The sequence below is a fragment of the Grampus griseus genome (genome assembly GCF_964374135.1).
Source record: "Grampus griseus genome assembly, chromosome: 6".
In the NCBI taxonomy this organism is placed as follows: Eukaryota; Metazoa; Chordata; class Mammalia; order Artiodactyla; family Delphinidae; genus Grampus; species Grampus griseus.
The window spans coordinates 82516650-82531992 of record NC_139000.1 but is presented as its reverse complement, the minus strand read 5'-3'; the positions used below and the strand labels follow the sequence as shown (position 1 = coordinate 82531992).

Here is a 15343-nt window from a genome sequence, read left to right as displayed (position 1 = left end):
ACAGTGAAGAAAAAAAAGACTATCATTACACGCCATAATAATAAAGGACATCATCAGAAATGCATGGCAGACTCTTTTAGTGAGTGTGTCATTGTTTTGAAAAATGGCTATGTTACAGGATGGTAGATATTAAAGCTCGAGGAGACCCTCAGATGTCTTTTGGTCCCATACTGCTAATTCTGGTCTTTACACAATTTTCTTTTACAGATGATCCAGGAAGTAAGTGCGGGAAAATCACGGCTTACTCTACTCAAGTCTTGCCGGAACTACTAAAGATGACAACCATGATTGTAAGTAGGAATACCACCTCATTCCCAACATTCTCCCCTCCCACTCCACTCCCGCCCTGAACTTGAGTCCCCTTCCTTCCTTCCACTGATACAGTTAGGGCTGAGATGACATCTCTGCCTTCAACTCAGGATATTAATCTCTCTCATTCTCTCTCTCTCTCTCTCATTCTGTCTGTCCTCAGACCACTAAAGCTCCTAGGTGATCACAGAACAAGCCAATGTAATTCTATTTGTGTTGATGTCTTGATAAAAACAAAGATCTTCCACCACCACTTGCCTGCCAAAAGCCTTGGCTTCTCTGGAAATGCAGCATCTTGGTCTGTGATTATAATAACACAAGTGACAATCAATTGCAGAAGGAAGAATTTATTTTCTCCAGAATGCTCTTTTCATCTTTTTCTTTTGGAAGTTTTTAACTTTTTATTTTATATACAAAGAGCTAACATTGTTTCTGTGTAAGGTGGATGTCCTGGATGACCCATTCAAGGAAGCTGTAAATACAATAAGTCCCCTACACACAAACCTTCAAGTTGCAAACTCTCAAAGATGCAAACGTGCATTCCATCAACGTCAGGCGTGAGTGAAACTGCAGCTTGCCCTCCGTCTCTTATTGCTGACGATCCTTCAGCTCTACCATCTCCTACCTCCTCTCCCTCCTCCAATCAGTAACCCTTCTTGCCTGTTCACTCGATTCCAGTCCCTGTATGCCAGCTGTTGTACTGTACTTTTCAGTTACTGTACGATTAAAAATGTTTTCTTTATTTTTTGTTTGTTTGTTTTGTATGTATTATTTGTGTGAAAAGTATTATAAACCTATTACGGTACAGTACTATATAGCTGATTGTGTTTGTTGGGTACCTAGGTTAACTTTGTTGGACTTACGAACAAAATGGACTTACGAACGTGCTCTTGGAAAGGAACTCATTCGTATGCAGGGGACTTACTGTATATCAAAAATTAAAGCCTATTTTTGTTAAATTATTTTAGCATTTGCAATCCCCCCTTGAAAAAAGGAAGCACATCAGAACAGAAGGCTCCATGAGCTCATATTTCTAGACTTAAGCTGATGTTATTGAGGGAAGAGGGAGGGGCTCTCTTCCCCATCCCACCCCTGCCTGCTCTTTCTGCCCCTTCCCTACAAAAGTCTACATACCAAATCAATCAACAGATAAAACGGAGTCTTCATAAACCCCAAAACAATTCAAACAGATGAATTGTTCAAAGGACAGTAAAGTTAAGAATTTGCAATTAAAAAAAAAAAAAAAAAGAATTTGCAATTATTCGCACACAGTATCTTTAAGGACTCAAAGGCTTAAAATAAGCATAAGATTCAGCAACTTTATATTCATAATACATACCCATAAAATATAACACATTAAAATTACAATTTTTTTCTATAAATTCAACTAATAAACCTTAAATATACACTGTATGCATTTGGGACATTTTTCTGCAATTCTGAATCAGTAAAAATTCAGACAGGACTCTCCTCATACTCTTTTCCTTAGTGATATATTACTAAAACATAAATCTGAACAATAACTGCCTCAAAGAATTAGTTCAACGCGCCAGGCATGAAACTAAGCACTGATTTAATTCTTATAATCACTTAAGAGATGGGTATTATTGCATCTACCAGAGAGGAACCTACGGTTTACAGAGTTTAAAATTTTGCCTAAAATTATAGTTAGCAGGTGGGAGACATGAGATTTGAACCCAAACTTGTCTGATTCATAAGTCTCCAATATTACATTTCTATACACTCGTCGGTTTGAAGACTTAAGAGTTAACAACTTACAAACATGAAGGATGTGCAGTGTTCAAACAGGCTGTCTTCTGAATTACCACGTGACAGTTCCACTGATTTAGAGCTAAATTTATTCCCCGAGTCATTCAGTATTCTTGCTCAAAATAAAGTAGGATAAAGTCAGAGCATATGTTACAATTTAAGCCAAGTTATTATCTGTCGTCTTCACAAATTCTGAAAAGCTGGTCCACCAAAATCAGATGCTAGGAATGAGGAGGAAGAAAACCAAAATAGGGAGGGAAGAATGTAAAATTAGGATGCACAGAGATGTGGAAAGACAAAATGGCAGGGAAAAAAGTGAAAGGTAAAAAAAGAGAAATGAAGGGTGAAAAGAAGAAGAAAAGTAGCAGACTTTACAGTTTGGGAAGTCTTTTTTAAAGTGCGTGATGATCTGTGTAAGGAGGTCAAAGTGAGTTCACCACAGGATTTATGGAGGACCAAAGAGAGGGTAGCAAGTTCTGACTTTTAAGTACAAAATCTAATTTCTTAAGGGACCCTTTACCTTTTTGTGAAACTAGTAGCGTGGGAAGTCCCTAAACAATACAGCTGCACTTTCTACATTACAGGCAAACCTGGGTTCTCCCATGAATCACACTGGGCTTATGGGATACCCACGTAAGAGAGGGAATTTTAAAAGTTCAAGGTCAGTGTACTCCGAAAGCTAATGAGAAAAACGCTGCTACTTCTGCTTCCTGTTTTGCCTGATCGAGCCAGTTCCTGAAAGTTCTGGGCCCATTTTCAATATGCTGCAAAGAATATGCACGTTCTGCCCTCACAGAGGCATAACCCAAATGGTGACCCTACAAGAAGAGACTTCAGAAAGTAGATCTTCACCTCACGAATATAAGGGTAAAGGTTTATATAACATCTCCAAAGGACAAGAAAAGCACACTTGGGTTAACTCTTCTTTTGATTAATTTCCACTTTGTCAAATTACTCAATAACTCTTTCAACTGAATGTCTTTTATGAAATTTCCAAGGACTTGACTGTTATTGACAAATTTTGTTCTCTATTAAGAGAATGCTAAAATATACTGAAGCCGGGGAGGGCAGTTAAAAAAAAAAACAAAAACCCTATATTCTCTGATACTCTTTTGTAAGAATAAAATAAGAGAACAAACAAAGCCTATTACTTACTTTAAAAAAAAAGTTAATCACTAAACTCTTCAAAATTTCTTTTTATCAATGACTTTCTGATTCCAGAAAGTTAAAATAGTACTGTTGGTCTCTCTGAAAATGTCACGCAAATATCTTTATTACATATATATCTGAAAGAGACAGTATTTCACATCAAGTTAAAAATAAAAAAGAATTTCAAAGAGATTAAAGAGCATGTAAAAGAAAAAACACAAACAAAGTAAAACTAGTGAAAAAAATATTAAAATGTATGTTTACAACCTCAGGGATGGGAAGACTTCCTCAGCAAAATGCAAAACTTAGACAGAAAAGATGGACAGGTTTCCTTCTATAAAAAAAGTAAATCTTCCTGTTTGCCGAAAGACACTATTTTAAAAAGTCAAAAGATTAGAAGAAAATATGAGCAATGTATATAACCAATAAAAGATTAGTACATATAATTTATAAGGTAAGTCAACAAATAAAAATAAACATTTCTTTCTATTCTTCACATGACAAAAATGCTTAACCTTATTAGTAATCAGAATAACACTGTAAGTGAATTGGCAAAACTAAAAAAGTTTGATAATATCTGATATGGGTGAAAGCATAAAACGATGCCCTCATCTACTGTTGGTGGGAGTGTAAATTGATAAAGCATTCCTGCAAGGTAATCTATCAACATTTAAAATCAACATTTAAAATATACAAACCTTTTCTCTCAGCAATCCATTTCCAAATGTCTGTCTTTATAAGTAAGGTATTATTTTTATTTACTAAATGCCAGTAACTTTCCAAAGTGCTTCACATACATGAACTCTGTTTATCTTATAACAAGCTTCTGAGGTGGGTACAGTTATTGCCCCATTACAGATGGAAATACTGGGGTAAGAGAGGATGAGAAATTTGCTCAAAGTCACATACTTGTAATGGGCGGAGCCAGGATTCAGACCGAGGTAGCCTGACACCAGAGTACTCAGAAATACTATGGAATAGAATTCAGAAAAGAATTGATTCAGAAAGATCTACAGGCAAACAGTTACCTTTAAAAAGATGCAGAACAAGATTGGTATTATAATGGCTTTATGCAAACAAAAATGAATATATTTGATTATCTACATAATGAATGGAGCTATATATCTTATTATTGACATAATATATGCACTGGGGATGGTTAAAGAAGGTTATCCCTAGGAGTGGAAATGGTAGTGGGAAAGGAAGATGAAGAGGAAGTTTCCCTTTTAGCTCTATGTATTTCTAAAGTGCTTGAAATTTTGAAAAATGAGAACGCATTCATGTGTTACTGTTATAATACTTAAATGTTATTTGTCTTTTTAAAAAAATGGTTGGGGGGGGAAGGATCATACGGAAAACAGTCTGTCCTTACAGAAGTTTCTATAACTGTGTTTCTGGCTTTCAGTCACATTTTTCCTTCTTTTAAAAGTTGATCCAAATATCTGCTAAAGTCAACCTCCTAAATTTTCCAGAATTATTTTCAGCTCATATAAAAGGCTTTAACCTTCAACCTCTTTAGCTTTGGTCCCACTATGTTTATGACTATTTTTAAAGAACCAAATTTTTGGTTGCTGTTGAAAGACATTTAGAAGATCATTTATATAAGAGGAGAAACTTAAACTGGGGACATTGAATCTGGAGTTAAAACCTGGCTCTGTGTTCTCAGGCAGTGTAGTTTTTTGGTCAATTATGAGTTGGAAATGCCTACTGCTCAATTAGCAGGAATGAAGACATATGAGCGGTTTATGTCAAGGACAGGAGGCTGCAGAGGAAATCTGCAGGCCATCAAACCTGAATAAGGGAAAAGGCTTCCTATTCCAGTTCCTCCTGCGGGACCGCTTCAGGTCACTTTTATATTTACTCCAGAAGGACAAAGGATGCATTGGTACTTAGAGAATAAATATCGTATGTGGACTTCCATCAGGAAACGCAAGTAACAGAAAGCTGATGGTCACAGCTATTCTTCACCAGTGTGATGACTGCCAATCCCCCTCCGCCCTTTTGATTCCCTTATTTTTTTTTCCCAACCCTGTTCATTATCAATGCCATCAGGCGGGGCTCCCAATGTGGATCACTTTCAGAAGACTTGGCAGCCCCTGTGCCCCTAGATGCTTCCATTTCCTCTTTATGTGCACTTCTACATTTTCAACGAAGAATGGGAGCCAGGAAGCAATGTGAGAACTAAACATAAGACTTGGTTACAACAAAAATGAGAGCATTCAAAGGCTTGATTGCCTGTTCCTTTGGCAATAGAGCTGCTCTGGAAAGGTCCTTGAGCCCTACTTCAGTGAAAATTAAAATAAATCACAGGCATTCTTCAAAGAAAAGGGATAAAATTATACATTTACCTCCAGGGTATCGATACAGGCATAGATTTAGATAGATGTGTTATATAGTTCATGCACCCATACTAAACACGCATATGAATAATCCCTATACAGATGGCCAAACGCTAACAGAGGAGCTTTATTCAGGACTCTGCAATTATGATAACTAGATATTCAACCAAAAGCCAAAAGGATGGTGTTAAGGCACAGAAATGAGCATGGAGAAATGGAATAGGATAAATTCTACCTCTTGACATCTTTATTGAAACAGGGCTGGTAGTCTATTGGACACTCGCAACAAGAGGCTTAAAACATATCAAACGATAATGAAACATAATTTCTAGGTTAACACCAAGATGAGAGCCACCATCTGGCACTTCTGCCAGCCTCAAAGCTGGACAAAGACACATATTACGAGGCCACACATTTGGAGGGAGAGAGGCAGAAATTGAAGAGGCTCACGTGCAAAATGGAAAGTCAAAATGAATCCTCCAAACTTCAACAACAATAACAGTTTAAAACAGTGTGTGAAAACCCACACATCCTAAGACAAAACCTGGACAAAATGACCTCCTGTCTATGACCATTACTTATCTGGAATAATTTCTTTTAAGTTTAGAAGCTTAGAAAAGCTCCAATATCTCTCTTTAACCATTCATATACAAGCTGCCCTCCAAACATTAACTGTTTTCCAATTAACAACCTAAAGTGGATGGAGTTGAAAACTCTCTGTGATCATTCATTCCATCAATTAATATTTATCAACTGCCAACTTTGGCCTTGGCACTGGGTTAGTAATGATGAACAAGACCAATATGAACTCTGGAGTTCACAGTCTGGCCTCTATGTTCTAGATTGCACCATCAGGATTTGGTTATAGTGAACTGACAGAACAGATGAAAAAAAATCCTATGAAGCTTACAGTCACATAGACCCATCTCCAAAGAACACAGCACAGCTCACTGCTGTATTCTAAGATCTAGGTTTAACTCCCTGATTTGGAATTTAGGGATCACCTTCCCATGGAAAGCAATGCCACCAATGATGTTTGGATTCTAGGGTTGATCCATAAATCTTGAGTTGCCCTGCATGCAGCTGCAGTGTGATTTTAAGAGATTTCTGGTTTGTGTTACCCTGGGAATCAGTTGAATCAATAGTATTAAACCGTAATCTATAATCCCAACGCTGCTACCATGGATTGAAACAGTGGAGGCTGAAGTGCGCAATGCTGGGGATGCAAAAAGCTGGAAACACCTGTGAGTGGGCTGGCTGCCGTCCTTCAGTCTCAATCTGTCCCCAGGACAAGGGAATACGCATGGCGGTAGAATCTCCCCAAAGGTGCTTAGGAGGGCAAGAATTACATTTGGAATAGCTCATTTGCACGTCAGCCATTGGCCTCTTACACAGAACCAAGGCACTGGTTCTGGCCAAGGATATGCACATTTCATACCATTGTTACTCAGAAATCACAAGTGACATGTTTTCTGGTTATTTCAGGAAGTATAATAGTGTTTTTACACATTCTCCCCTTTTAAAAATGTATGTTTTTTCAACAGCTCTAATAGCATTTAAAGTACATTAAGTTACATTAATTTGCTGATTGAAGTATAGTTGATTGAAGAATAGTTGATGTTTCAAGTGTACAGCAAAGTGATTCAGTTTTACATCTATATATGTATATATGTGTGTGATATATATATATATATCTTTTTCAGATTCTTTTCCATTATAGGTTATTACAGGATACTGAATATAGTCCCCTATGCTATACAAGAGGTCCTTTTAACTTACATTAATTGTTAAACACCACTTTTTAGGTAGTTTCATTACATGAGCCTCGTCTTCTCTTCTAGGTCCCCTAAATTACAGCTCAGCATTTGACCAATAAAACAAGAACCTCAACTCAGGCCCATTTTGTCCAAACCATGGCACAGTTAGACGTGTAGCTAAAAATAGAGAAAAAAGCTATTCTAAACAAGAACCTGAGTCTCTGAGACAAAATTTTAAAAATAATTTTATTTATGTCTAAAAATAAGGGAGTAAAACATATGCTCTAGTAGTTTCTGCCTGAAGAAAGTCATTTACTGGATCTGTGACAAGGTTAAGTAAAATCTTTCTTACCAATCATTAATGATACCCTTAGGTTATACCCGGAAAATGTAGGTGCTTCAGCAGTGGTCACCCCAAATTATCTAAATAAAAGACTTTGTCAGTCTTAGTGACAGAGTCACTATATGAAATACAATCTTCTCTGAAACAAAACGTCTGCCTTTTATTCTCCTCCAGCACTGCACTACAGAGAGTGAGTTCACATTTACAGATCATTCTTCTGTTGTTTTCTTAACACAAAGTGGGGGTGGGGAGTGACTCCCAAATATTGCTCCTAGGGTTCCCAAAGCCTTTCTGAGCTCCCAGTAGGACCTGAACATACCCTTTCTCTGAAGAGCCCACAAGATGAAAGTTTCCAAGTCAACCCTCAAGACAGGAAAGTGACAGAGCTAGAATCTGGCTCTGTCCAGTAAACACTCTGCTCGGGGACATCCACCCCAAGTGCCTCTAAGGAAAGAAAGCATCTGATCAGGATGAAGAGAACAAAATCCCATGGGAGGCGGCTAACATATAGAGAGGAGAAGCCTAGGCCAGACCTGGGCGCCAGCCGAACATGGGGACCCAGAAAGGTCTTTGAAGCCATGGGTGGGTTTGGTTTGAAATGCCTCTCCCACATCTTGTCATGCTTGGAAAGAGACCTGGGAACCCATGTTTACCCCACAGAAAGGTGATTCTCTGAGAATGCTTGGGAAAAAGCAGCATCCCTTGGAAACCATCAGAAATGCCCATTTCCAGGCCCACCGCAGACCTATTAAATCAGAAACTCTCAGGGTAGCCCAGAAATCTGTGTTTTCACAAGCTCTCCATGAGTTTCTGAGGCAAAGTCAAGTTTGCAAACCACCACCATAGGATTAATTAAAATCACTGCAGTACAGTCCCTCTCCCAAGCCTTATTCATAATTGGAGAATGAGAGGTCTTCCCTCCTTCAAAAGAAATGTCAAGGATCAACAGGCCAAACAGGGAGTCAGGAGAAGGTTTAGGTGTTTTTTTAAGGCTTAATTTACCACGGCTCCTCCTCATTCATTTCAGGTTTGGGAATCTTGGTCATGGGCACCAACAAAGGCAGAGGAAAAAGCATCAGAAATGGATCTGATTCACCCCAGAGCCCAGTGTACATTGGACAATTTACTGCTACTTAAAGATCACTTTCAAGTAAGCAAGTGACATTAATGGTAATTGTAATGAACCGTACAGATCAAGAAAGCCCACCTGACTGTCTCCCCAACACAATTAAGAAAGACACCACTAAACCTTCCTCACAGATTTCCCAAGCGAGTGGCTATTCATAAGAGACCACGCAGAATTTAACGATAACATATGAGTCAATACATACGCTTAAATTTCAGAGCAAATGCTTTTTAATCACTGAAACTCTTGGCTACTTATATCACAAGAACATTTAAATACGTTTCCCCTGTCCCCCAAAATGAATTTTCAATCCTCTAAAAGAGACCAATGTTCTACTGAGAGGCAACAGAGACCCTAATTTTTAATCGAGCACTAGGAACTTTTCCACTAAAATAAAAAGCCACTCATTCACAAAGCATCAATGTACCTCCAAAGGTTGTTATTTTGCTTCCCAACACTTTAAATTTCAAAATGAGACTCTGAAAAAGCAGCAGCAACACAAAAAGCACACCATGGAAATTCTAGAAGTCAAATGTACAACAGAAAGAACCTTTCTACACAAAATACATGTGTCCATAACTAGCCTACTGCCACCCAGCCTGGCCTGCCTTTCTGAAACAAAAGTAAAACTCGGGTACTATTTTTTTATATCATTATTAGGCACTTGAAACTCAAGAAACCAGTTCTGTGTCTTCTGGGATAACTGTCCTCATTGGAAAATGAGTCGTGCTGAATAATCAACATGATTTTGCTCTGTCTTGATTTGTAGTATCATAGCCTTGTTCCTATTTTTTCAGCCTTCACCCCTAGTCATCGTAAATCTAGCTGCTTCCTTCTTTAGTGGTAATTAGCATTAGTCACAAGCCAAAAATGATTCCACATAAGAAGTAAAATAAACACAACCCTTCTTACCTTTCATGCCAAACTTGGAGTGTCTTGCCAACTTCAGCAGAAACAGCATTACCAGCAGACAAAATCCTACTACAGATGCAATTACCACCACAGCATAGACCTAGAGAAAGGAAGGGGGGGCAGTTATGGTCTTGATAATTAGTTTCTTAAATCCAGGTGATGCTGATTTTGATGGAGATGGTTAATATTTATTGAATACTTACTACCTGCTTTTCTAAGAGCTTTATGGATATCAATTAATCTTTAACAACCCTAGGAAGATTTATGCAGGTCCTATTATTATCCCTATCTCTACAAATGAGAAAAGATAAGTTAAAGCTTATAAAAATGGGGACCCAATTGATATTATACAGATTAACATATACTAATACATCCTATATTATTATATAATGTATAGATAATAGATATTTTATCTCTCCCCATCCATCTATCTACCTATGTACCTACCTACCTACCTATCTGGAGAGAGAAGTGAGAGAGAGAGTATATAAAACATGAATGACAAAATACTAATAATTTTTGAAGCTGCTGAAAGATATAATGGGGTTCATTCATGATTTTCTCTACCACTGTACATGTTTGAAAACTGTCCATGATAAATTTTTTTTTTTTTAAGTTGACTACTGTTGCTCTTAGAAGTCAGGGTGCCCTAGAGCAGTGAGTAGGTCTGCAAGGGAGCAGGAAGGCACTTGTGGGTGAGCACAGCCTGTGAAAGCTCATGAGGCTGTAGACTTATGACATGTGAACTTTTCTGTATGTATGAGAAAGATCAATACAAAGTTGTTTTTTTAACTTAAAGGTGTAGCTGCAAGTTGTGAATCATACAAGGAGAGAGAGTAGATGCAGATCTTTGTGAATCCTGTCACAGCCCCAAGCTGGGGATCACAGAGGCACAAGTGCATAATGCTAAGTACACACTAACAATTTAGAAACAAAGATCGACACAGGACTATGCATCATCTTCCATTTTGGCTGTTTACCCCAAAGTCCTGCTTCCAAAATAAATTTGTTTCTATAAACCAGGAGTTGGCAAACTTTTCCTGTAAAGGGTCATATATTAAATATTTTAGGCTCTGGGGACCTACAGTCTGTGTTGCAACTAGACAACTCCCCTGCTGTAGTGTGAAAACAGCCACAGACAATATGCAAACAAATGGGCATGTCTGTGTTCCAATAAAACTTTATTTACCACAACAGATGGACAGCTGGATTTGGATATAGTTTGCCTAAACTGTCCTAGATGTCCATACTGACTTAAATGTCTAAATTTCATTTAATCCACATAACAGTCCATATGACATATTATTATTGTCCCCATCTGCGGTAATCATTAGTGCTGTTTCCCAAACATTTCTGTTTTCCCCTGTGTTTCCCTTTGTAGGATTCACTTCCTGGCTTCCTTGTGGTGAGATGGGTTCAGGTGACTAGTTCTGGCCAATGAGTTGAGACTTGTATCACTGCCAGGAGGAGGATTTCACTGCTTACTGCAAGATCTTAGACTAAAGCAGTGGTTCTCAACCGAGGATAATGTTGCACCCAGGGGACATTTGGCAATTTGGAGTTGTCACAACTGGGAGAAAGGTGCTACTAGCATCTAGTGGGTCAAGGCCAGGGATGCTGCTAAAGATCCTGCAGTGCCCAGGAGAGCCCCCCACAAAAAAAATTATTCATCAATAATAGCAGCGTTAACAGTGCAAGGGTAGTGCTCTCTTTCTCTGTGCCATAATAAATGCTAACTTTTCAAAAGGCGGCTGCCTTGTCAGCCTCATCTTGGAATGAGGATGATGCTGATAGAGCTCCCAGCCGATACGTGTAATGAAGCAATAAATAAACGTCTGTTGTTTTAAGCCACTGACATTTGGGGGGTTTTGTTACTGCAGCATAGCTTATCCTGACTGATATACCCAGCCCACAGTGAGAGGCAGTGTCAAGTGGAGATTAAGAATATGGATTGTTCCTGAGTTTGAAATTTAGATTTACCACTTACTAACTACATGGTTTCCAAATTACTTAACCTCTCAGCATCTCATAAACCTCATGTATAAAATAGAAAATATGATAACACTACCTTGCAGGTTGTTATAAATCCTCAATTAGTCAATGCAGATAATGGGCTTGACATAGTGCTTACTATAATAAGTAATTAATTATGTTGGCTATGATGATGATGATAAAACTGAGATTTATAAAATAAATAAATAAATAAGCAGCCCAAGATCATACCTCTCAAACTTGGGATTGGAATCAAAGTCTGCTCAAGTATAAAACCTGTGATTTATGTGTGATTTACCCACTACATTGCCTCTCCAAAGCATGTGGCTGAGAGCGAAGGCAGGATAATAAAAACATATGGCTAATCCCTCCACAGCACCTTCAGATGGGGTCAGATGGGGACAGCATTAAATAAGCTACAAAGCACAGAAAAGAGCACATGCCAAACAGTTGGCTAGGATGGAGCAAAGGTGTAATCATTCTCTCCTCTGGTGCTTCAGCTGTGAGTGGCTGTCCCACAGAATGCTTTTGCAGATGTCTGAGTACAAACTTAACTCTGTCTCTGTGGCCTATATATAAATAGAGTGGTAGTGATTCCTAAAAGGCTAGTTATAAATCAACTTGTTCTAACCAAGATCATTTCCCTCAAACTTACCTAATGATTTCGGATGTTTCTTTCTCAATCTTTATTTCTAACTAACATTTGCAAGGGAAAGAGATCATAATATTTTAGCTATAAGTTTCTCTACCCTATTATTAAATTCCAAAATTCTACAGATGAAAGAAGAATTCATTAATAAATGAGTTCAAACACTATTTTATAGATAAGGAACCTGGGACAGAGAGACATTTGGAGGACTTGCCCTGAGTCCCAGGATCACTCTGCAGAACCACAGTCTTACCCACTTTGGAAAGTACTCAGCTGGCATTCAAGAGACCTATGTCCTAATGAACCCAGGATACCTTGCCTTTACCAGCTGTGAGACCTCACAGGTGCTTCACTTCTCCCAGCCTCTGTTTCCTCACTTGTACGTGGGGATAATAATACCTGCCCTGCATTATCTACTTCATTAAAGAATATTTAAGTCATCTTAGAAAATGGAAAGGTGTTCTTCTCCAGAAAAGCAGCTGATGATCTGCTAACAAATATTTAAACCTATTGAAGCAGTTCTAAATGTAAAGAATCCTTTAATAAACAAAAACTCCTGTGACAATGAGAAGAATCATTTCCTCAAAAACAAGTTATTTGATAAATACAGAATTTCATGTACTCTGTGCATGTGTGCTGGGATGGGGGTGGTCTTCACATGGGAGAAAAGCAGGAGTGAGTTTGTTTGTTTGTTTGGTTGGTTGGTTAGTTGGTTTTTATCTGAGGCTACCTCTCAGCACAGAACAAAGAGCTGCTCTCCTCTGAAAATCCAGCAGGGTTCATGAGGAGCATCTGCTAGACCAGAAAGGTGACTGCTTAAGGCTGTCTTGCAAATGCTCTGAAAACACCTTTGAATTTTGTATCAGCTCCCTGACTCTGAAACTCTTTTTCTAATCTAATGATCTTTCCTGTGATCAGGGACTGTTATGTATCAAATATTTGATCCACACATAATTTAAAAGTTTTCTTTAAATTCTACAAAACATTGCCTTGTATCTCTCATGCAGATCTCTAAGAGTCACAGGTGAAGTCGAAACATACAGACTTTCAATGAAGATTATTTTCACTCATCTTGCCTTCCAATGACACTACTATAGATAGTTCAAACATCAAGATACGCCAATTGGGGGCTTAAATTTATCATTTGGGTTCAAAAGAGAAAACTGAAGTTGGTATAAAATTTTTAGTAATTGGAATACATACACATTTGTGGGCTTAACACATGTTCCTTGGATTCCTTACATATGCAAACAACGTTCTCAAACCAAGAAACATTAAGTGGTTTGGTATGAGAGTAAAAACTGAAATAAATGCATAAGGCAGGAATTAGAAAACATTCTTCAGTTGATTTAACACAACAGTTTTCCTTGTTATTTCAATGCAATGCATATAGTCATCTGTGGAAATGTGTGTGTGGTGTGTGTCTCCAAATACTGGATGTGCATATTTTGAGTTGCAGTTAAGTTGTATCTATTTATGAGCCTCCTGGTCCCACTGCATGGCCCTGGTTTAAATACCCATCACATCTCTTTATCATTGCACCAGACACCTAAATCATCATCACCCCACTTTTAATCCCTCTCTTCTGAAACCCATTCTATAGCGTTCATCATTAGTCTAATCACCTCCTAGGTGCCAGGCACTATTCTAAGGACTAGGGATACAGCCATGAAAAACACTGAGTTGCCTATACTAAGAATCTTACTAAAGAATCAGGGAAGGGAAAAAGATATTGAACATGTAAACAAATAAATAATCAAGGTAATTACACACAATAATAACTGCTCAGAAGAAAATGAAACAGGGTAATGGCTGCTGCTGGTCACTCTAGCTAAAGCTATGTGATGACCATTGGGAAGTGTATACCTTCTAAAGGGAACGGCAAATGTGAAGGCTGTGAGACAAGAGTAAGCCTGGAACATGCAAGAGAGTATTTTAAAAAGATAGTTGGTAAACAGTGAAGAGAGTATGGAGATGAAGTCAGAGAGACAGACAAGGTCAAGATATGTAGGGCCCTGTTAACCACCATGAGGAGTTGGTTTCTATAACAAAAGTTTTATTACAATGCATTGGGAAGACTGTGAGAATGATAATAAAAGAGTGATCACTCAAGGGAGAAGGCTCAAGTGTGGTGTAAGAAGATCCTAAACTCATCTCCTACCATGGACACAGCAAACCTTTCAACTAAATATGAAATAATTCCCTCAGAAAGGGACCTGAAAACTAGATGAACAAAGCCTCCACTTGTGCCATCACAAGTATAAAATGGAGGAATGGGGAGTAAGAAAGATAAAGCTTTGGAATGTGTTCAAATTTAAGTTGCTACCAACTTAAAATAGGCTACTACTTACATAGGATGTTATATGTGAACCTCATAGTAACCACAAGGGAAAAACTTATAGTAAATCCAGGAAAAAAATGATAAGGGAATCTAAACATGACACTAAAGAAAACCACCAAAACACAAGGTAAGAGAGAAAGAGAATAAGAAAGGAACAGAAAGGAACTACAAAGACAGCCATAAAACAACTACCAAAATGACAGCAATACATACTGGTCAATAATTACTTTAAATGTAAAAGGACTAAATTCACCAATTAAAAGAGCAACTGAACAGATAAAAAAGCATAGTCTATCTATATGTTGCCTCTAAGATACTCACTTCAGAAGAAAGAATACACAAAGACTGAAAATGAAGAGATTGAAAAAGATATTCCAGGCAAATGGAAAAAAAAGAAAGCTGGAATAACAGACAAAACAAACACAGTAATAAAAGACAAAGGGCATTACATAATGATAAAGGGGTCAATCCAGCAAGAAGATGTAACATTTACAAATGTATATGCACCCAACACAGGAGCACCAAGATACACAGAGCAAATATTAATGTACTTAAAGGGAGAAATTGAGAGTAATGCAATAATAGTAGGGGACTTTAACACCCCACTTACACCAATGGATAGATTATCCAAACAGAAAATTAATAAGGAAACATCA

The 15343-nt window shown here is 37.9% G+C and overlaps 1 protein-coding gene across 6 annotated transcripts in view; it reads right to left on the bottom strand.

Moving 5' to 3' along the window:
- NTRK2 (neurotrophic receptor tyrosine kinase 2) overlaps positions 1-15343 on the bottom strand; it is a gene marked incomplete at both ends in the record, with an annotated part of 377341 nt that overhangs the window by 270025 nt on the left and 91973 nt on the right. For all 6 annotated transcript variants that reach the window (XM_082655915.1, XM_082655916.1, XM_082655917.1 and 3 more), the window contains one exon: positions 9706-9805. In XM_082655915.1, coding sequence (XP_082512041.1) covers positions 9706-9805 — 100 coding nt within the window. The remainder of the gene's footprint in view (positions 1-9705; positions 9806-15343) is intronic.